Consider the following 22,363-nt stretch of genomic DNA (forward strand, 5'->3'; position numbering starts at 1 on the left):
GTTAATGAAAATAGTTGTCAAATAAATTTCATTTCTAAGTCTCAAAAACTGTTTTTTAGAACTGCTTTAAAAAATGGTTATCAACCCTAAATAACATAAAATCAAGAAACAAAAAAATAAATATAAAAAATAATAAGATATATGATGTGGTATGATTGATTCCGCTTTGTGATATTTATACAAACTTTACCACAACAAAACCTATTAAAAAAATAAAATATAATTATAATTCCTTTTAACCTTATAATTCTTTTTATTTATAATTTTAAGATCAAAATAAAGTCATATTTTATATATATATATATATATATATATATATATATATATATAAAATTTGTATTTAATAAATGTATCATAAAAGTTTGATAATGTGCAATAATTGTCTTGCACAATAATATTCCCTAGAATGCATGTGTCAAGGGAATGCATAGCCTTTCACGTAGGTACGAGTCATTGATTGAGACATTTTAATTAAAAGTATGTTGATTATGATATTTCTTTCTCACATGTACACATATTCCCTCAATAATGAGGTTTTCTTTTGAGGCAATTATGGTACTTAGAGAGATTGGATGGCAGATGGGGACTTTGACCAAATTCATATATATATATATATATGATCAACTTTTAAAATATGCATGAATTGGTACAATTTTCTTTAAAATTATATTTTTTTTAAAGAATTAATAAGTTAAAAGATGAAATAATCCTCGTATCTATAAAATTAACCCATTTCGTGTTTCTATTTATAGAGTAACCCATTTTTTCTTAGCAATATCAACATTTTTCTAATATTAAAAATTTAAAATAATTAAAATAAATTGAAAGTATTCTATAAAAATAATTTATTAATTTTAATTTTTTAAATTTTTATTTACTTTTTCTTTCTTTCTATTTTTCCCCTTTATTTTTTTTCTTTTACATTTTTCCTTAAATTCTCATATAACAAACAAATTAACTAATGATTTAACTTATCAAAGTAGAAATTAAAAAGATCCAAGATTTTAAAATTTTAATATTACTTCCATACTAATATTCTTATTCATAATTTTCCCATAAAATATTTTCCAAAATATATAGGAATTGACACATGCCTTTCAAAATCAATTGGGATTCTCAATTATTATATTTGACAACACTCCAAATTTTCAGTCATCTACCTTTTTAAAATATGCTAATATTTTCATACAATAGATTATCATGGGTGATGAACACTGTCTTATCTTTATTTTATGGTCCAACTTTAACCCCATGACCAAACACCCCCTTTTGTCTTTTTCAAGTTTCAACTCTAAATTAATTAATAAATTATTGGCAGTAGTGATGATTTTGGATTCTGAACATTCCACAGAGGCACACGTACACGCTGATTTGGCTTCTAATTACAACACCAAAATCTTAGCAATAATCGTCCACATTAGTTTAATATTTGAGATATTGGAAAATCAGGGAAATGCTTGTACACGTCACCAAACAGTAACTACCCACTAGTTTTATCGTTCTTTCGGTGACCAACAATTATTCTATGCTTGGAGTTTGTTAATCGGTTGACACGTGGAGATCTAGTGGGCTTCTGTGGATCCCAGCCGTACATCGGTTGACAAACTTCACGTTGACACGACTGCGGTGCACCGACATTTGAAGCAACTTTGTTGGAGTTTTAGACACGTGGTGATCGTGTTGGTCTTTTATTATATAGTGATAATTTTCTTTGCTGGGAATCTGTGAGAAAATGAAGGAAAAGTTGTCTACCCATCAAGGGACCTTGATTTAACTTTCTGCATGCATAATTAGACTTTTCTCTCAATAAAACGACTAATGATGGGGAGGCGATTTAGAAGAAATAAAAAACAATTGGTGTGTGTTTGGATGGAAAGAATTTGTTGGAAAGTTTGGTTTGATTGATATAGTATTTTTTTTTTAATGGTTACTTGAATGACAAAATAAGCTCTTTGACTTTCTGGTTGAAAGGTTTTTTTAAGTAGAATAAATTTATTTAATATATAGAATACCTTATTTTAATTTACTATGTTGACTAAAATTTTAAATTGGAGAAAAATTATTTTTTTAATTTAATAGAAAAAGTTAAAATATGATGTTGTTTTGTTTTTGACTAAATAAAAAAAGTCAAAACTGGTTAAAAATAAGACGAGTATTATTAAAGTAAATTTGTTATCAATATATTAAATTTAATTATCTTAATCAATATGAACCGTTATTTTTAGTTGAATAAAAAAAATCAAATGTTTTAATTTATTTTGTTTAATAAAAAAAACCGAATACTAAATAAAGCTACATAAAAGAATTTGAGATACGATTGAGTTAGATTTTTTTTTCCTATTTGAATGGTTAAATAGAAAAAATGAAAAAAAATTTAAAATGGAGAAAGCCAATTTAAATTGGAAAATCTAATCCCCTAATGATAAGTAAAATGGGGAAGGACCAAAATATATATAGAAAATATTTAATTTTAATTAAAAAATAAAGTCAAACACAAATTAAGAAAACATTCTAATCCCCTAATGATAATTAATGATGGGGAAGAGCCAAAATAGATATATGGAAAATATTTATTTTTAATTATAAAAATATATTTTAAATTTTAAATTAAAAAATACTGTAAAACATATCCTAAGTTTTTCATTTTTTTACAAATTACTTTTTTTATTGATATTTTTTTTTCAATGAGACTTGGAGTAAAACTTCCAACTATCCCACTTGAGGAGGGAGGTTGGGTAAAAAAAAATTATCAAGTTTATATTTTATTTTTATTTTTGAAAGATATTGAAAAATAAATTCCACTTAAAAGGGGTTTAAATAAATAAATAAATTAGAAAATAAAAATACTAGAGAGGAAGAGCATTGAGACTTGGTCCCAGCCGCAAACCGAGCCTAATTCCGGTTTTGAATAACGCGTAAAGGTCAAACTTGGTCCGTTAAAGAGCGGCGATCGCATGCGTCGAAGACCATCAGAAGGCAGCATTTCAAGTTTTCAACAGCCTGTTGGTCTCTTCTTGCAAGTCAAAGACCGTTTTATGTGGAGCCTGCGGTGATGAGATCCAATACGTGGATAGCTGTTCTCACGTTGATCTGCTGTTACAGTCCCACAGACTTTAAAAGGGAAAGCGTGTGGGTCAGTGGGTCACACATCGTGCGTGTCTCTCCCTTAAAATTTCAAATTCTTAAAGATTTTCATCAAATCGGACGGTGAAGAAGGCGTCCGTGACCCACCCGCTTGACCGTTGAGTAATCCATGACAAGATGCCTCACCCAGAGCATTATAAATCTGTTGCGAACCAGCTCAACAGGGTAGTGATAAATAGTAAATCGAGAGGACGCGTTTGGACGTTCGTTGAAAAATTAAATGATTTCATTCTCTCACACACGGTGTTTGACTCGGTAAATTTTCAAAATTGGGCTATTATTTGAGTATAATTTTTTGCCCTTATTATTTCTGGAGTTGGGAAATGGCAGTGTTTGGGGGTGCATATGAGACAATGAAGTGGCATTTGATGACTGTCCTTTCATGTGATGACCCGATTTAAAGCAGGATCAACTTTTTATAGGAATTATAGAAAGAACTTGAAAGGGCGAATACCACAATTCAATTTTAGTGGGACATCCAAACAGTCCCTATTTATCACAATTTAAATGAAAATTGACTAAACAGTCCTCACACTTGTAACGTGTCCGGCATTAATTGGATGGAGTACAACTCACATTTGCAGCTGATTTCACCACGAAAAAGCCTTGATATATATTCACTGGAAAAACCCCCAAATATATTATTGCTTCTCTCCTCTCCTCTCCTGTCTGCTCTCTCTTCCCTCACTTTCTCTCTCTAAAATGTCCTTTTTGTAACTCTCTTTCTCCGTTGTGTGTTTGGCTCTGTTTTCTCGGCGGCTGAGAAAGAGAGAGAGAGAAAAATCTGAGGAAGAAGAGGGAGAGAGGGGCAAGAAAGAGCCATGGGTTGTTTTCGTTGTGGAAAATCAGATAAAAAGTTGAAGAAAAACAGTAACAGTAGCAGCCACAACAGCAACAACAACAGCAAACCCAATGTTCAAACACAGTCCAGTCCAGGTATGGCCACTGTAAGTTTCAATCAGATTCATATAGGGAGAAGTGGGAAAGCGTTTGGATTTATCCATTTTTCGTACGTTAAATTTAGGTCATGGTTTTTTTACACAAATTTTTTGGTCTGTTTTGAATATGGGTTTCCTGTGAATCGTTCAAACTCGATGGGTTTTTGATGATTTTGTCTGACCCACCTCTTTTTGAATCAGTTTCTTTCCGAATTTAAAGCCACCCAGTTTTTCTTTTTGTATTTTTGGATTTTTTTTTACAATTTCTTTTGCTTATTTTTTTTGTTTCTGTTTCGGGGAATATGTTGATAAGGATTCTCTTTCTGTTTCTGTTCATATCCATACGAGTTTAGTGTGAAATCAAATCGTGAAGCAAGATTTTGATGTACAGAGAAGGGTCAGGGTAACAGGGTTTGATTTGGGTGATACGGGCCTGCAATTATTTGTCACGACTTTCCTTTCTATTTGCTTCTTTTGTTTGTTTGCATGATTCGAATCAATCCAAAATCCAAAATATCTTCTTGGGTTTTAAATTGTCTTTGTTTGTTATTTGTTGCTTTTAAATTTTGACGATGATTGTGGTTTTTCTTTTTCATTTTTCCTGTTTCCTCTCTGTGTGAATCATGTCAAGGTATTTTGTAAACATTTTTAAATTATGGCTTTTGCTCATTATGCCATCATTTATATCTGGTTCTGTGTTCCTCATTTCTCTTATTCCTTTTCTATGTGTATGCGTGTTAGATGCATTGAAAGTTAATCCATATTTGGATGTGAAGAAGGAGACGGATGTGGAGAAACAGGACTCTAAGGAAGTTAATCCATCTTTGGATGTGAAGAAGGAGGTCTCTGGGAATGGATTACCTGATAAAAATGGATCACCTGATAAAAATGGATTACCTGATAAAAATCAGGCACGGACATTTACATTTCATCAACTTGCGGTTGCAACTGATAATTTCAGGTCTGATTGTTTCTTGGGCGAGGGAGGTTTTGGCAAAGTTTTTAAGGGATATTTGGATAACCCAAGCCAGGTTGGTTGAGTTCATTGATTTTGAGTTTTGAATATTTTCTAGTAAGAATCACTTCTGATGGCATTACTTGAACATAGATTGGATTGATATTACTAACAAGAAACATCGTTCTGGATCTAGCAAAGGATTTTGATGTATGTATTTTTCGAAAGAGTTTTGCCTTACAAGTGATTCTGCTTTGAATTTTCTAAATATGATCCTTTGTCTTATCGAATGAAGTTGTCACTTGCCAGTGAGTAGAATTAGTGTTGGATTTGTTTACTTTGTTATTAATAATCATTTGGAATACTATGGTCTTTGTGTGCCTCTTTGTCAGTTATCTTTCTAGAATTTTCATTAAAATATTGAGCTTTTAGTCCATGTAATAAGCTGGTGGTGATACCCTAACTCGGTTTTTGTGTTTGGTGTAGGTTGTGGCAATCAAGCAACTTGATCGCAATGGATTGCAAGGGATTAGGGAATTTTTTGTTGAAGTATTGACATTGAGCTCTGTTGATCACCCTAATCTTGTCAAATTAATTGGGTATTGTGCTGAGGGTGATCAAAGACTGCTAGTTTACGAGTACATGCCATTAGGATCTTTGGAAAACCATTTGCATGGTACATTATTTATATAAACCAATTCTCTCCTAATATCATTGTCTGAATTATTAATCATTTGTTCCATCTTATGGAAAATTATGTTAAAACTTTTTTAAACCATTTTTTTTTCCTTTTTTTCATTTTTGTACAGACCTTCCACCTGGCACGAAACCACTTGATTGGAATTCAAGAATGAAAATAGCTGCTGGTGCAGCCAAAGGCTTAGAGTATTTACATGACAAAATGTATCCCCCTGTTATATACCGTGATCTGAAGTGCTCAAACATTTTGCTTGGGGAGGGCTATCATCCTAAACTATCAGATTTTGGCTTGGCAAAAGTGGGTCCTACAGGGGATAAGACTCATGTTTCGACAAGGGTGATGGGTACATATGGGTACTGTGCACCAGATTATGCAATGACCGGTCAGCTGACATTTAAGTCAGATATTTACAGCTTCGGGGTGGTTCTTTTGGAGCTCATTACAGGCAGGAAAGCAATTGATAATTCAAAAGGTGCTAGGGAGCAAAATCTGGTTGCATGGGTAAGATAATTTCGTTTTTCTCAGTTTCCTACTAATAACTTTGTTACTTGACTCAGTTTTGAGGTTGATCTATGGTAAGCAATATAATTATACATATTATATTATTTTACCAATATAAACTACTGCTTTAGGACACTTTCCTAAGTATCCAAGAGTCCAGGACTTGAGGTATAAAAGTGTCTTTCAGTCAGTAAAAGTGCCCTTGTTTAGAGGATTTATATTATATATTCATTAGTTTGAAGGACTTTTTGTGCTGTGGCTTGTCTAAGACGGTAATCTACAAACAGAATAGTGATTTTGGAGGGTGCTCTCTAATGGAGCAGCCCTGTTTGAATAGAGTCCAAGGTTCAGATGTGAAACATCATGCTTTTCACCATTATGTATTTGGTGTTAAGATCCTCATATGGTTTTTCATTCCTGTTATAATGTTAAATGGCATGTCTGAAACTAATTGCATGCATTTCAAACTTTTCTTATCAATGATATTCATTAATTTATATTGTCAATCTCAACTTATGATGAGAGCAGCCACTCATTAGTTATTAATTCCTTAGGTTTGCCTGGAAACCTTATCAAGTTCATTTTTTCCTTCTGTTCATTCTTAATTACTCCTATGAAACACCCAATAAGCCATTTTGTTATTTGGCAATATAAGGATGTTTTACGATGAACAAACCTGTAATTCTTTAAACATTCAGGTTTATTAATATTTATTTTTTATATATGGTACAAAGAGGTTTTATCAACATAAATAAAAACATTAATTGGAATATTCTTCTTGAACAAGACAGCTATACCCCTGACGTCTTATTTTAATGCAGCTAGAAGAAATTTTTTCCCAACGCAGGATAAGACAATTCCCTATAGAGGTTGAGCAGGGAGCTTCTCAATCTGGTGAAGTTGGACTGCCAATCAAGAACTTGGTCAAAGAGACTCAGAGAGAGAGGCTGACAAGTATATATGATCTCTCAACTCTATGAGTGATCTTGTCTGTCCTTGAAAATCCCAATATTCCTCTTAGTCCAAATTATCTGAAGTTTTGGGAAGGACTGCAGGATGCCAAAGGCCTCTGCTCCTACACCTCTATCAAAGCCCTGAAATGAAAAATCAATATATATATATATATATATATATATATATATATATATATATATATATATAGCAATCTCTATTAGGGTCACCATTGTACAACCTTCTTTTTGAAGAGTGATAAGGCTGCTCCTGAGAAAAAATTATTGGGTCAACAGTAATGTCAAGGCTCCATAATTGGGAGTAGAAAATTGGGTTAAATTTGGAGGTATGTTCGGTTTTACTCTTGTAGGGGTTCCCAATCTTTTTGTGAGTGTGGGATGGGAAGAACCATTTTTGATAAGTAGAAGACACTCCATAACAAGGCAGTAGGAGGGGCAAGACCCAAGTGCACTGGCAGACTCCCCATGCAAGGTGAAAGAATAAGGGAAACTGATCTCACACAACTCTCATATACCACATGAACACAAACGATCAAAGAAGTCCTACAGAAGTTCCTCCCAGCCCCTGCTCTCTCTTTTGGACAAAGATGCAACAAAAGGCAACATATTTCCTTTTAGCTTCCTTTCTGGAGTTGTGATCCCCTTAAAGAGACTTCGGTTTCCAGACACACCAAGCCAAGCTAAAAGGGCCAGTTCTTCATAGCTTCTTCCTCTTTCACCTGATGAACTTTCCATGCCCCCTAGAAAGCACCTCTTTCACTGTTCATGGAAGCATCTAAAGGACTCATATCATAGAGAAAAACATGGTGTACACGTCTCAGGCAACTGGACAGAGGATCAAAGATGATTAGGTGTTCCTTGGCTGGTTTAAACAAATGAAGAAAACCAACCTTTTTTGTGGCAGTGGGGAGGGGGGAGGTGGGGAATGGAGATAATCTGTTTGCTAGGAAATTTCATGATTGGGAATTAGTTAATATTGGATCTCCTTTTGAAAAGTTATATTCTTCAAGGGTAATCAGAGGTTTAAGACATGACAATTTGGAATAGAAATGCAGATGGAAGATTTTTTTTGTTGAATCTTTGCAAATGATTGATTGGAAGCTGGGTGGTCTTAAGAGAGTTTGGGTCACTTGGGTGCCATTGAAGGTGGTGTTGCTAACATAGCCGGTGGTCAGTGAGAAGTGCTTAGTCAATCATTTACCTATTATTATTTTTGGTCTCTTGTTCTATTTTATAGCAAATTCTTTTTAAAATGGCTATTTCATTTTTTTAGACATCTTATTTAATGAGATAATGAAATCTATACACTAGTCTAGCAAATCTTTCAGTTTATTTATGAAAATGGATGTAAACTTTAAATGCTAAGGTTGGAAGATTAGAGTCTTGTCTCATAAATAGTGCTAGGTACATGGAACAGCTAGTAGTCTAGATTTGGTCTCAAAGAGCCATCTTCTAGGCTGCCTCTTTGACTAGGATAATCTAACACATTTCATGTGGATATTCCATCTTTATTTCCATCTTCTTTGCTTTGTTGTGATAATATTTTATTAGAACTGCTATTGATACTCCTGATTTTACTTTTGAGAAATCCTCTGTTGACCTGATGTTCAATGCTTGGCATGATTTCTTTGCATTTTCTTTCCATCTACAATAACTCATAAATTAACTGAGATTTGGAATATAAGATTTACATACTAATTTTGTCTTCTTGCAGTTGTGATGCATGTAACTTTTAGTATTAGTAAGGTTATAAATATTTTAATTGAGTGAATCAGTTTCCATCTTTAATGTCTATGCTATTCATTGCATAGTCTCATCCAAGGTTACTTGTTGGAAAAAAAGTAACCTTCTGTTTGCAGGCAAAGTTTGTAAGCAATTTTATGCAAATGGCTTCGTCCATCAGGCCTAAAGACTCCCTTCTGTTTGCAGGCACGACCCCTGTTCAAAGACCGGAGGAAATTCTCACAGATGGCTGACCCATTACTCCATGGTCAGTATCCTGTCAGAGGTTTGTACCAAGCTCTTGCCATTGCTGCAATGTGTGTGCAGGAGCAACCTAACATGCGGCCCCTCATAGCTGATGTCGTTACTGCTTTAAACTACCTTGCTTCTCAAACATACAACCCCCAAATCCATCCAGTCCAAAGCCACCAGGGGAGCATTTCTCCCACAACGAGAAAGGGCAGTGATAAGAAGTCATCGCAGGAAATGCACCAGAGGAAGACTGAAGGAGAGAAGTAAACTAGGAATCAGGTGGTAACTCCTTTCGACTGTGTTTATATATGAAGTGCCTGGTTATCGGTTTTTGTATCTTGGAAGATAACAGGTGCTAATTCCTCCCCTCAACCTTAACCTACAGGGAATTTCTTCACTTCCCCCTTCATTGTACATGTGAGCTGGGTTTCCTGTATGTAAAATGGCTCTCTGTAGGAACAGACTTCCATTTCTTATAGTCTTTTCATTTTCTTTCATTTTTCTTTCCTCTCTTATGCCAATCTTTTCTTTCATCCATATCAAAGATTCTGCCTAGTGTTTCTTTTCAACACCATATCAAAGTGATCTGCTTACAGTTTCCTCTAAATCAGCTTCATGTGCTACCAAATGATCAAACGGTGTCTAGTGAAAGAGAATTGATTTTTTTTTTTTGCAGGCTGTCTTCTCTGGTTTCATTGGGGGAACAGAGGTTGATTGTTACCCTAACTATCATACTCAATTGTGGATTTATCTCTTCCAATAACCTATTTTTTATATAAATGTCCTTAATATATTTCAAGTATTTACAATATATTTTGAAAGAAAATATTATATTTATAAGAAAATAATAAGAATATTTTTATTAAAATGGAGTCAAAAATAAAAAATTTAAAAAATAAAGGGTTAGATTTCTAAAATTGGATTTTTAATGTCATTTTTAATCAAATAACCCAAAAAGAATTCATAATAGTTGTTAGATTAGTAATTGTTTTTGAAAATAGTTTTGAGCAATAGTGGTTAAAAATCACTTCATGATATTTTATATTTTAAAATATGTTTTGAAAATAATTTTTTTTTATATGGTACTTTTTTTTAATCAATTTTTATATTTATATAATTATTTATTAAGTAGCCTTTAAAAAGTAAGTGAAAGCAATTAAAATAGTTTAGAGATTTTCTCCAAACACTTTGTTTTTTATTTTTAGGAATCGAAAATTGTTTCTATTTTTTAGTTATCAAATATATTTATGTTTTTTCTGTTTTGAAAATCAAAAAACCATTTTTGAAAATAATTTCGGTAAAACCCTTAAACATTCTAAACATGAATAATTATGGGTTGATGCAATTTACTTCCTTTTTTTTTTTGTGTATGTGTAATATGCATAAGTCGGTTTAATATTATAAGAAAACTAGGGAGAAAAATAAATAAATAAAAAAGAGATTAGGTTTCAAAAAACATGAGAGAAAAAAAAAAAAAAAAAAATTAAAATAGATTTCAAAATATATTATTTCTATTGCAAGAATTGAAATATGTACAATTTTTAATGATTTTCATTAGAAGAAAATATTTTATGACAAATCAAATGAGACTAATGGATTTATTTATTTGAATGACAAAGCACTAAGAAGGCAAAGTCAATCACGTGGGTCTCACGTGATCAGCTCTCCCGCCATAAACTTTTCAAGAAGCTAACGAACTGGGATTTTATTCCGAAGCCTCGTAACTGCCGGACACTTACGCCCACACCTCATCCCTCTCAATTCTCAACACCCAAAACCCTAACACATCCACTCTCTCTCTCGAAAATGCAGAGAACATTGACCACGTATCGACCCTTAGACGACACGTATGTGATCAATGTTAGGCAGCAGCAGCAGCTTCAGGGGAGGCAATCTCCGATGAGGAGAATGGATGATATCGGTGATCTTCCCATCTATGATCCGCGCTCCACAGTCGGTCGGAGATCGCGACCGTGGCCTGAAAAGTGGATTCATGTGATTCCTGTCACGATTCTGCTCGTTTTCTTCATTCTCTGGTGGTCCTCTTACCCAGGTATACTTCTAAAGCTTTCACCTTTTTCGTTCTTTCTATTGTTCTATTTGTTTGGTTGCAGAGGAAAATTCGAAGTTTTGTATATATATATATATATATATTTTTATTGCTGTTTTAGTTTCCAAGAAACATAAAGAAAAACAAAGGTAGTCAGAGTGTGGAATTATTTGGTTGGAAAGTACAGCAGAGATTAATGTGAAATCCCTACTTTTTTGTTCCTTCTATTTTGCTCATTTTCTTGAATTTATTTTCTCCCTAGAAATTTGGTTCTTGAGAGGGAAACTGTCATTGTAAAGCCGATGGCAACAATTCAAGAGATGCTTGTTCTCTAGAGAACAGCACTTTCCGATTTTTTTTTTTTTCCCTTGAAATTACTCCTGTTCTCGTTTTCCGGCATTTCTCAGTTCTCTTTATTGGGAACTTTGAATTTTTTTTTTTTTTAATCTTGAATTAGAACAAAAAATTTGTATGTTTCTGAATTATTAATTTGCTTTTACACTGTACCTTGTTTGAAAGCAGTGTGGGTGGAGATGAAGGACAAAAGAATTCTATCTGTTCATCGGATCTTACAACCGCAGTCTCTCAATAATACTCAAGTTGACATCACCATCTTGGCATCTACAACTTCACCAATTGCCTCTCTCCCTCAGAATCTTACACGAAACAATGAAACTGTAGCATACCCAGTGAGTAAAGCCGATTGAAAAATTACCTTTTCTGAATGGGAAAATAGTTCCATGAAATTTAGTCCTGTCAATATTACTGTTACTAGAGATTGAGATTGCTTTGCCCCACGGGATTTTGATAATCTTCAGGAACAAATAAGGGAAATAATGTGAAAAGGCTTCTAGGGTTTGTCTCAAAGAATAATCAGGTGGAATACACGTAGAATATGTGCTTGTATTGAATTTGTCATGGAAAAAGGGAAGGCGAGAGATTGAAAACTCTAGCTTATCTGGGATTTTCCTGATATCATGGAAGCTAATAAAATTAGAAATCTTCTGAATTCAGTTTGTCATCATTGATTTTTATTCCCAAATGGATTAGGAAAACTAATTAAAGAGGAAAAGAAAGGAGAGAAGATTATATACAACATCAGGCACCTATTGCTGCTCTATACTAATTTCACTTTCTCGGCAGTTGCCCACCCATAGGTACATAGATGAGCTCCTCCTTGATGGCAAAACTCTACAACAATCCCTCCTTGGTGACTGCAACAGAAAGTTAGGTTTCTGTTAGTAATAGATCGATAGCTAACACACCAACCATTACATAGGGAAAGAGAAGTAGCTAATGACATTAGGTGTTTGCATCTGTGTATAGAATAATGTTGGGTGACAAAAATTGAAAGTGGAAAGGAAAAAGGCCAGTATGAAAACACTATTTTGCACATCATTATGCATAAAAAAGAAACATAGATTGATTCCCAACACCATACCCTCTGCCAGCGAAGATCATCTGGCCTTTTGAGGACTGTAATGGAGTCGATTTTTTCAGGCGAGTCCATCTTCCACCTGCAAGCAGGGTGGCGACCTCTGTGACGTGAGTAGACTCCTACTGTTTGCCTTCTAGCTCGGTCCAACCTAGTTGTGCTCATGTAAAAAATGAAGGGCTTCTGGCAGGGGTGCTTGGTCACTGGCCTAGTGTTGAATGCGTAAGCAGTGTAGTCAGCTTTTCTGTACCAATTAAGAAAGGTTCTTGTGGGCATCTCAAGCTCTCTGGGGGAGACTATTCCCCTTAGGATTTGAACCACATAGCCCCATGAGATGGAGATGGACCAGCTACGTTTCTTGTCATAGCAGATGGACTGCTGCATTATGCTAGATGAGTCGAGCTTAATGGATTCGAAGAGCCGTTGGAGGGATTTGACTTGACTCATCCCTGGGAATATCGGGTCCACTACATCAAGATGGTGAATTGATACCAATGGAGTTACAGGATGAGCTGCCAGAAGGCCCAATAGGTCTCCATACACATCATACTGCACAAGCAGAACAAGATACATCATCCTTGGAAATATAGAGTTGAGTTTAAACTGGTACCAATTTCAGTCACTAAACATCCTTTCTACAGTATATACAAATGAGGAATCATCAGATATGATTTTGAGAATGTATGAAAATTCCTGACATCTTCTAATCCCATGGATTTGTATGCCCTAACCTGATGAAATCCTGCTTCTCTGGTTAGTGGCACTCCTAGCTCAGCCATGCAAGCCTGCATCCTATCATCACTTCCATATAAACCTGGATATCGTTGAATGCACCGGTCCTGTACCTTTGCCAACTCAATTGCCAAGGGGTAGCTGATAGCAAACCCGCCCCCACCATATGCCATCGCATACGAGAAAAATATATTTTGGGTATGACTTTCAGAGGAGCTTCCAATGTAATAGAACTGACGATGATCATATTTAGATAGAATCCTCACCACATTGTCCACCACAAAAACCGTATCATCATCGCCCATCACAAACCACCTTACATCCTTCATACCAAGCCTGAGTGTCTCTGAAACCACCCTGGAAATCCTCAATGCAGATCTGTCTCCCTGGCGATTTGTGTACTTGAATCTTGAAGTGTCCCTCGAAATCTGAATTAGGGGCAATCCTTCGTTCCTTCTCGTCCTCACTGGCTTATCCAACCAAACAACTCCCCTCGTCACCCTTGGTCTCCACCATTGTTTTATATACTGCTTTCTTTGCTCCCACAATTTTGATGATGCCGCGATCCCAAAAACGATGTGTTTGAGTTCAGTATCGAAAAGCTGTGAACTCAAAGGAAGTGCAAGTTCCAAGTTCTCTTTTTCTTGTTCTTTTGGTTCTTCTTCTTCTTGTACTTTGAGTTGAAGAGGAGCGGTAGAGAAGTTGGTGAGAGGCATGGGGTTTTGAAGATTAGCTTGGGTGGAAATATCCTGGGGAATGGGACAGTCTTGGTGGTCATCCGTGAGGAGGTGGTTGGAAGAGTAGAGAACGTAGAGCATGATTGTGATGATGAAGAACCAAGCCAAGTAGCTCCGGGAGCTGCCATGGGAAGCATGAGATGGGCGTTGTTGGGTGGAATTCATTTCTTTTCTGTCCGTTGGAGGGTGGCAGAGGCAAATGAAGGGTGATATGGTTGATTAGTAAGGTAGGTTGGACTGAGAATTGTTCGGATCTTGAGAGATGGGAGGAGTCGAAATTTGTTATATGAGGCATCACGTAGTTGGAGGCTGGTCTTTCTCACCATGCAGTGTGAGAACGTGGGAGCTGGAGTTGAGGTTGGGTCGTTGGTTCCCCTATTACGCATGGTTGACACTTTAGAATTGGGTACAAATTTTACAAAAAAAAAAATCAGATTAAATGCCTTTTGACATATGGGCCCTATGCCAGATGGTGGCAGCTGTCTGGTTCAGTGGCCCGACAAGGTCCAAGTTTTTAAAGGGTGGACGTCAGTGTCAAACATCGTTTCATTCCTTGGCCGTGTTCCATTGGTGGATCAAAGGATCAGTTGATTTTATTTTTTATTTTACTTTTATATTTTTTTTTACAAGATTAAAGTAAACAATGAGAAGAAAATGGGAAAGCAATATACCGGAAACTTATTAAAAAATAGAGAAAAGAAAAATTAGATCAAATTCTTTTCATTTTACTGGAAAATAAATAAATTTATACATTTTAAACTCTCCTTTATCGTCTTATCTCACAACCGTAACAAGACAATCACTAATTTGCGGTTCAGTCTTCTCATTCCAAAGGAAAAAAAGGGAGTTGCACATACGATAGTAGACATTATGATGAGGGAAAATTTAGGCTACAGATTGATAGGAATATCCAGATAGCTCCTGTCTTCAGTTTGCCTGCAGAAGAAATTAGCAGAAAAAGTCAGCCTTCAATCACATGGCAGAATGTAGTGTTTTGGTTTTACAAACATGATTTCAAATGTCAAGGCTTACCATAAAGCGCTTCTTGAGGGCATCAACAAGCTCCTGAGGATCACGTTTTGTTTGTTTGTAGGCCTCGATTTTGTTCATCTCCTACACAAAGATTACATATGTAAACATCGACCACCCATATTCAATTGGACAATACAGAGAGTTGGAGCTCATTTTAGTACTACTTCGTGGCAGTGACATGCCACTCAAATTCAGTGACTTGTAAACATCTAGGAAAGGTTTCCAGAACTTTTGAGTCGAGCCCATTTGTTGTTCACCTCTTCTACTGAAATGAGACCGTTTTAGGATTTTAATAGGGGCGTAAATAAGTTTGATTTGATTGTTTCTTGGATTAGAAATGAACCGAACCAATAGAGTTAGTTTTACATGTGATAAAAACCAAAACAACCAGATTTAAAGTGAAAAACCGAAACGAGCAAGTTTGGAGTAAACAATTGAACCGATCAAATTTGGAGTGAAAAATTGAACCAAACCACGCCTTTTAAGGTCGGTTTGATTTGGATTTCATGGATTAGTTTCGACCCAATTTAATGGTCTTTTTTAGTCCTCAACCTAATTGTAGATTTGTGTTTATTTTGGATCCAACACCCATTAATTTGAGTTTATATTAGGTCCTAAGTCTAATTTGTTTTTAAAATTAATTGAAAAAATTGATGTTAAATATATATTAAATGCATTTAAAATTAATTTGACCATAATATAAAAACAACAACGAATAACTTTAATAGAATCTAATATAAAAAAAAACTTATCAAATATCAAACAATTATATATAAGTTTTAGAATATTAGTTTGGTTCGGTTTTTATCGATTAGGAGACAAGAACCAATATAATCGGTTTTGGTTGGTTTGTTGGTTTTTTTTATTTTACTTGCACCCCTAAATTTCAAGAAGTAAAAGTTTCTTCTTCTTTGGTTATCATGTATTATTTGACTCCATTCTAGAAGATGAAATTGTGTTAAAATGCTAGGGCAAACAAAATGCTATGGCAAACAAAAAGTAATGAGAAATTTCTATATGTCTATGTTTCCACAAATTCAGAAACGAAATCACAGCTGAGGTCGGAAAGATTTCAAGTCTGCCCTCTTCAGTTACATGAAAGAATGGAAGTGAGATATCATGGGTGAGAATCTTAGTCATGATACCAAAATTCTAGGTTCATTCTAACCATCCAATCTTAGCTTGTACTTTAATCTTGGTGTACAATACCAACCACTAAATTAATCTTGGTGTTCTATTTCAGTATATTGGCACACAAAATAATTTGGTCATTGTCATTAACATTTTTCAATTTTCATTCTGACATGTGACTACATAGGAGGCAAACGCAGGCATCTCATTCATAATTTTGTTCTTCATGAACTTATTTATTCAAGTATTGATAAGGCTTCCAACTATTCCAGCCAACTATAGTTATGTAGTCTTGGGTCATCTCACGTTTTCTAGAGTGTGGCACCCGCCTTAACTTACGTTGCCATGGCCTTCTTGTGCGGATAACCAAATTGATATCTCAGGTTGACTCCCCAACCTCTCTTATTTATTTATTTATTTTTTTTTGAAAAAAGGACACTCCCAGGCTCTGGTATAAAATTTCTAAGTTCATCCTAATCATCTTTCCACATGCATCCTTAGTAAAAATGACATGAATTAGACCCATAGCACTCTCCACTCTCTACCTCAAAAAGTTCTTTGCTATAGCCTGTACAGGAAACTAAGTCTCCATGCTCTAATCCCTAGATCCTGAATCCTTCCATTACCTTGGAAACTATATGAAATCTCAGCATCTCAGGCTGCTTGGTTCAACAGCCACCGGTGATTTTCTATCCGAAATTGGGTTAACAGCTACTACTGGTTCTTCAACCTGAAACTACGAGTCCCCCAAAGATCATGTTTACAGGTACATGTGTAACCTCGTCAAGAGTTTCGAGAAACTGAAAACTTCTCAGAAGCAGAGAGTCTTTACAGTTTATACTCCAAACCAACCCCCGTCCCTCCCAATACACACATAAAAACCAAACACGAGAAAAGAAAATTAAAGAAGGAAATTTGAAACCTAATAAGCCACATATGTGCGAATAATTTTAACCTGCCAATATTCAAATATAACACTATAAAAAGTGACATGCAGTTTACCTCAATCCATGATACCAGCTTTGGCCTTCCTGAGGTGATGTCACACTTCTTTACATCTAGTAGTAGAGGATGAAATCGTTCAATGAATGGTGCAAATGCTATATCCACCTGAAATATAAACACACACATGAGTAAAGGTTAGACTTAAGACCATACAATACTATAAATTTGAAATAGGAATATCATATAATTGTACATCACATGGGTAAACAGTAATGACTACCACTGGTAATAAAATTTCAAAGCCAGCATTTTAACATAAGTTAGAATGGGTTACTTACCCAGTAATTTATTTTTTCCAGCAAATTTATAGGGTTGTGTGTACTAGGTGGTTTTTAAAAACAGACTTTCCTGTGCCAAATTATGGGGGGTAGATTCTTTGAGGATATGCAACCTAAGGCACATGAGAACTTATGGATGTACATATTATCTGGCATGGAGATGAATCAAGTACTACATAAATGTTTCTGGAAAATAACTTGGCAAGAAGCAAAAGAAAGATTAATGCTGAAATATGAATTTATAATTTTAAAATTATATTAAGCTGAGGATTTGTTATAAAATTTCCTACTATTTAGAAGCAAATGATGAATATTCATGATATAATTAAATGATCATTGACAAAACCCTGTTGTATAAGTATTGTGTAGTAATTTATTATTATTTTCCATAAGAAAACTGAACAGAAGCATATCCACAAGAATATATCACAGCAAAAGTATCAATTTACCAGACTGAATTGGCCAAGGAAGAAAGGCCCATCATTGAATTTTGAAAGAGCTGTTTCTAGGTAATCAAAAGCAGCATCTGGAAAGGGTCATTGAAGCAAGTTAATATTTTCGGTATTATAATGCTAATTCTAGAAAGTTTTGAATCTTACTAATTTCATTTTGTGAATCTCCCTTGAGGGAAAATATCACAGCTCTATTGAAGGTGTAAGTGTAGGATAGCAGCTCTTCCGCAAACTGTCTCTTGTTGGGATCCTGAAGAAATGTTAAAGTGTTAAAGAAATTCAAATTTTAAGCTAAGGAAGGTTGACTCCCCATCAAGGGTGCAAACATTTTTTCTTACATCGGGGTAAAGGGAGGGTCCTTCAAAGTGGCTATCAATATATTTAATCAAATCAAGACTTTCTCCTGTGACTTTATTATTATGCTCCAATGAAGGCACCTAGATGAGGGAGAAAAATAATGTTAGAACTCAAACAAGAAAAGGGGATTATTAGTTCAATCCAGCATGGCCATTTTCTCTATAGGGATTGTAGATTTTCTTTCCTTAACCAAGTTTGCTCCATCTTCTTCACAACCAACAGAATGTTGTCAGATTTAGAGTTCAAAAAGAATTCAAAATTATTAAAAGTAAATAATGATAAAACAAATGCTTAATAGTTTTCAAAGTGTTGTAACTTATGTTCATTAAGAAAAAGCTAGCACAGATGATGGTTACAAGACCTTCACCATTCAAGTTCAACCATCCAGGTGAATATTTTAACTGATTTTACATCTGAGAGAATGAGAAGCAGGTTAGCGATTATTGGCCGATGAGAGAAGCAGAATTTAAAGTCAAGTTTGTGGCATGAACATGTAGGGTGTTCTGCAATGTTAAAGTTACCATGCAAAAGCCTCACATCTGGCATGCCCATCAAGCTCTCTGTGAGAACCCCAAACCGAAATTAAATTATTTTCACAATATACTAGTAGGAAACTGTCTTCTTAGGAATGAATCTCATTTCTCTAGAAACTTGCTCCAAAACCCAACAGTAATATTCTCTTATAATTGTAAGGAAATCCATTTCCTTCCAGGAATGCTTCCAAAAAGCTGGTCAAGACCACTATTTTTTTTTCCCAGAAATTGTTTATTGCAGCTTTCAGAAGCTTGCCAAGCTTCATTGTATTTGCAACTTGCAGATAAAACTTCTTAAACCTAGTACTTGTTCAAACTTTTCTTGCCATTGCAGTCTTTCAACATTGTTTCTCATCAGGTTTAAAATTTCTCAGTCATCCCCATATTGTTTTCCAGAATCATGTTTCCCATACTGTATTGGTAGAAATTTTCACTCTCTCCCACCCATGTCATTTTTCTTTTCTTTTTCCCAAAGTGATAAAATGTGCAGAGGATGTCACCTTATTTTCTGGATAGACTTTCTCCTTATACCAAGCAGGTCTATTCCCAAGATCAATAGGAACTAATTTGATCTTGTCCTGCAATCCCTGCATATGAGAAGGAACTGAAATCATCAAGAAATTCTTAAAACCTTAGTAAAGTAGTAAGACAACAGTAAACCCACTTCAATAAAAAAACGTATAATTTAAGTCTACAATAACTTAATTCCATCCACAAGCACAAGAAAATTAGTGTTACATAGCAAAATCTGCTAGAAGTAGAACTGAATGACAACCTTATAGTTTCGAGCAATCCAGACACGCTGTGCATATGGGCATATGTAAGAAGTATACAACCTGCAAGAGACAAAAAGAATGATCTGGTGACTAGATAATATAAAGCCCAGCTGAATTCCACCTCCCTAAATTCTCTCAGCAATGTGAACAGTGACATCAATTTGAGACAATTTGGCACTTGTTTGTAAATTCCAATGAAATGGAACCATTGACTTTAAAAAATAAAATAAAATTAAACATGGCATTAGGAGGCTCAAGGGTATTCTAGGTGGTGGTGCACTGAAGAAAATGGAGACATTGCACCATAAATAATGGTAAGCAATTGATACTACTAGATTTGGCATTTCCATTGTCTAAAGTTGGTATGTTCCCAAAGAAACTGGAAAATCTTTGGAGGGAAAGAGCCTCTAAGCCTTTAGATATAAGGATATTCATTTGAAAACTTAGTTTTGATGGGCCTCAAAGATTTGGAGACTTCTTGGATTTCTCTCTTGTAGTTTTTTGGATGAGAGATAGCAGGCTAATCTTATTCTAGTGGTGTTTACCTTTATATACCTTGTACAGGATTCAATTCTGTGAAGCATAATAAGGTGTGTGCTGTGTTGGCAAACTGACTCAATGGTATTGGAAAAACCAAATTTGTGTGCAATAGGACATTTAAGGGAGAGGAGGGAAGAGGTGTTAAGCATAAAATTTTCTTAAAAAAAAAATTGATTTCTTGTAACAAATGCAATTCATGATGGAAAAGAATTAGGACTTGGAGGGATTGCTAATAATTCTCAATTCCACCAAAAAATGATGGAATTTGGGTAAAATTCCTTTTATGCATAACTAGATTTCTACATTCCTGTCTTATTCTGTTTAACTATAAGGCAAAAGGAACTAGTACAAAACTGACTTGTAATGATTTTTTCCCCGATGCCAAAAAGGAACGAAAAGAAATTCAATTCTTTTTTTTTTCCATTAATTAAGCCATGTTTGGAATGTTGGAACAGAGAATGAGAATAGGAAATCAATTCCATCTCTCATTCATTCATGAGTTTGGATTGTCTTTGAGAATAAAAAATTCATTGTCATGGAAATCAAATCCTACTCTCACTGGGATTTTGATTCTTCTCTTCTACACAGTATTATATTCCCCCCCAGCCCCATCCTATTTCCATTCCTATTCCCACATGCCAAATGCATTCCTTTACCTCTAAGAATCTCATTCCGACTAGAATATTTAGTTCAACATGTAAAAGGAATCAATATGGGATTCTAAATCAATTGAAGACATAATGGAAAGATTCAATTCCCATTGTCCTTATTATGTTGATGGCCTGAACTATATCCAAATTCACAATACACTGAACAGAACCAACCCTAGATTTACAAGTATCTTGGCCCCATGATCTTAAAAAAGAAATAAAGAACCAAGTGACAGAAAGGAAAGAAAAAGGAAAACTCAACTCAATTTTGAGGAAGGGAAAAACAATTCTAGAAACTATTACTGAAGTGGTGAAACAAATTGCAGGGACACACTGAAATAGAACAAATACCTGGTGGTTCCATCAAAAAGAGGGGGTGGTTCAGAAGTGGAATCGAGAGAAGGGGGAAGAACCTCTTCAGCACTTCTGCGCACCAAAACAAAGAAGACCCAGACAGGAAATGCGATTCAAACAAATGTCAGAAAGGAAAAACCCATTAGAAGATCAAAAAAAAAAAAACAACAACAACAACAACAATAATAACAATAATAATTCAAGAGAATTTTTTTTGTTTTACGTGACAGCCATTGATGCTAGTGGAGAAATGTTTCCCTTAGAGTTAGAGAAGAGAGGATGAAACGATGAAGACTTGTTTGGGAATTTGGGAGATATATTAGTGGAGTAATTGAGTGAATTTGGATGAAGATTATAAGGAAATTTCAGGGTTAAGGTATTCATTTTTGGGGACTCACTGCTACTTCGGCTTCTGTATGCAATGTTATGGCCTACGTTCCTCCACGCATCTGCTTGGGGAAAGACAGCCACAAGATTTGCGCTCACGAACGACCACGACCCCAAGTTTTTATTCTTCCATTTCACATAAAAGTAAGAGGCTATTTACAAAATCTTTTCTTTTTAATTTTTTTTATCAACAACTAATCTTATGACAAAATCATTCTTCAAAGCTTATTTGTTATCTTAAATATATATATATATATATATTTTAAGGTAAGTTTAAATATATTTTAGGGTTTATAATTTATGTAAATTTCTACAAAATCTTTTTGTAAAAATTATTAGCAAATAATTATAAATTATTTAAAAGTGTTTTAAACATAATTCTTAAATGTAAAACACTAGTTTCAAACACCTTTAAGAGTATTTGGAAACACAATTAAAGATGTTTGAAAATATAGTTACGATGCCCATGATCAAATTTAATTGAATATGTAGAGTTATGTGATTAATGCAAATATAAACTCCTTTATTTATAATATTTTGTGGGTAATGCATACATCGAAAAAGTTTTTAATAGTAATGCTTGGATACAAACTTTTTTTTTTTTTTCATTTTTAAAAATAAAATAATAATAATTCCAAAGTCTTAAAAACTTAATTGAAAATGGTTTTTAAAAACTATTTAAAAAAAAGTTAGAAAACTTTTACTCCAAACCTTAGTAATTAAATATAACT

General features: G+C 34.5%; 4 protein-coding genes across 7 annotated transcripts; 2 read left to right on the forward strand and 2 right to left on the reverse strand.

The window, feature by feature from the left end:
* The first annotated feature begins 3,775 nt into the window (after window positions 1–3,775).
* Window positions 3,776–9,680, forward strand: LOC100262185 (probable serine/threonine-protein kinase PBL7). The gene is made up of 5 exons (XM_002284636.5): window positions 3,776–4,080; window positions 4,824–5,113; window positions 5,524–5,713; window positions 5,847–6,238; window positions 9,139–9,680. The coding sequence occupies exons 1-5, from the start codon at window positions 3,966–3,968 to the stop codon at window positions 9,448–9,450; spliced, it is 1,299 nt and encodes a 432-aa protein (XP_002284672.1). The 5' UTR covers window positions 3,776–3,965; the 3' UTR covers window positions 9,451–9,680.
* An 856-nt stretch (window positions 9,681–10,536) lies between these two features.
* Window positions 10,537–12,242, forward strand: LOC104879560 (uncharacterized). The gene is made up of 2 exons (XM_010652790.3): window positions 10,537–11,236; window positions 11,756–12,242. The coding sequence occupies exons 1-2, from the start codon at window positions 10,990–10,992 to the stop codon at window positions 11,938–11,940; spliced, it is 432 nt and encodes a 143-aa protein (XP_010651092.1). The 5' UTR covers window positions 10,537–10,989; the 3' UTR covers window positions 11,941–12,242.
* LOC104879559 (uncharacterized) lies at window positions 12,197–14,696 on the reverse strand. The gene is made up of 3 exons (XM_010652789.3): window positions 13,400–14,696; window positions 12,675–13,217; window positions 12,197–12,447 (listed from the first exon to the last, which is right to left on the reverse strand). The coding sequence occupies exons 1-3, from the start codon at window positions 14,300–14,302 to the stop codon at window positions 12,340–12,342; spliced, it is 1,554 nt and encodes a 517-aa protein (XP_010651091.1). The 5' UTR covers window positions 14,303–14,696; the 3' UTR covers window positions 12,197–12,339.
* Window positions 14,697–14,841: 145 nt separating this feature from the next.
* Window positions 14,842–21,673, reverse strand: LOC100853342 (glutathione S-transferase L3). Of its 4 annotated transcripts, none has more exons than XM_003632157.4 (10): window positions 21,469–21,673; window positions 21,243–21,317; window positions 19,701–19,761; window positions 19,426–19,512; window positions 18,374–18,472; window positions 18,183–18,285; window positions 18,033–18,109; window positions 17,303–17,410; window positions 15,170–15,250; window positions 14,842–15,073 (listed from the first exon to the last, which is right to left on the reverse strand). In XM_003632157.4, the coding sequence occupies exons 1-10, from the start codon at window positions 21,627–21,629 to the stop codon at window positions 15,065–15,067; spliced, it is 861 nt and encodes a 286-aa protein (XP_003632205.1). In that variant the 5' UTR covers window positions 21,630–21,673; the 3' UTR covers window positions 14,842–15,064. The 4 variants fall into 4 exon arrangements, with proteins under 4 accessions (XP_003632205.1, XP_010651090.1, XP_019076195.1 ...); XM_010652788.3 differs by having other exon boundaries at window positions 21,243–21,314; window positions 21,469–21,637; XM_019220650.2 differs by lacking the exon at window positions 18,374–18,472 and having other exon boundaries at window positions 21,469–21,637.
* Window positions 21,674–22,363: the final 690 nt, after the last annotated feature.

This window comes from Vitis vinifera, chromosome 6 (genome assembly GCF_030704535.1).
Source record: "Vitis vinifera cultivar Pinot Noir 40024 chromosome 6, ASM3070453v1".
Lineage (NCBI taxonomy): Eukaryota > Viridiplantae > Streptophyta > Magnoliopsida > Vitales > Vitaceae > Vitis > Vitis vinifera.

Excerpts from the sequence above, each read along its gene's own strand:
- LOC100262185 (XM_002284636.5), top strand. The coding sequence starts at position 3,966 with ATGGGTTGTTTTCGTTGTGGAAAATCAGATAAAAAGTTGAAGAAAAAC. Across the intron at positions 4,081-4,823 it reads TCAAACACAGTCCAGTCCAG|ATGCATTGAAAGTTAATCCA; the intron begins GTATGGCCACTG and ends TATGCGTGTTAG. Across the intron at positions 5,114-5,523 it reads ATTTGGATAACCCAAGCCAG|GTTGTGGCAATCAAGCAACT; the intron begins GTTGGTTGAGTT and ends TGTTTGGTGTAG.
- LOC104879560 (XM_010652790.3), top strand. The coding sequence starts at position 10,990 with ATGCAGAGAACATTGACCACGTATCGACCCTTAGACGACACGTATGTG. Across the intron at positions 11,237-11,755 it reads CTGGTGGTCCTCTTACCCAG|TGTGGGTGGAGATGAAGGAC; the intron begins GTATACTTCTAA and ends GTTTGAAAGCAG.
- LOC104879559 (XM_010652789.3), bottom strand. The coding sequence starts at position 14,302 with ATGAATTCCACCCAACAACGCCCATCTCATGCTTCCCATGGCAGCTCC. Across the intron at positions 13,218-13,399 it reads GAGAAGCAGGATTTCATCAG|TATGATGTGTATGGAGACCT; the intron begins GTTAGGGCATAC and ends CTGCTTGTGCAG. Across the intron at positions 12,448-12,674 it reads ATGATCTTCGCTGGCAGAGG|TCACCAAGGAGGGATTGTTG; the intron begins GTATGGTGTTGG and ends TTTCTGTTGCAG.
- LOC100853342 (XM_059737438.1), bottom strand. The coding sequence starts at position 21,629 with ATGAATACCTTAACCCTGAAATTTCCTTATAATCTTCATCCAAATTCA. Across the intron at positions 19,762-21,242 it reads CTTTTTGATGGAACCACCAG|GTTGTATACTTCTTACATAT; the intron begins GTATTTGTTCTA and ends TGTCTCTTGCAG. Across the intron at positions 19,513-19,700 it reads GGATTGCTCGAAACTATAAG|GGATTGCAGGACAAGATCAA; the intron begins GTTGTCATTCAG and ends TCTCATATGCAG.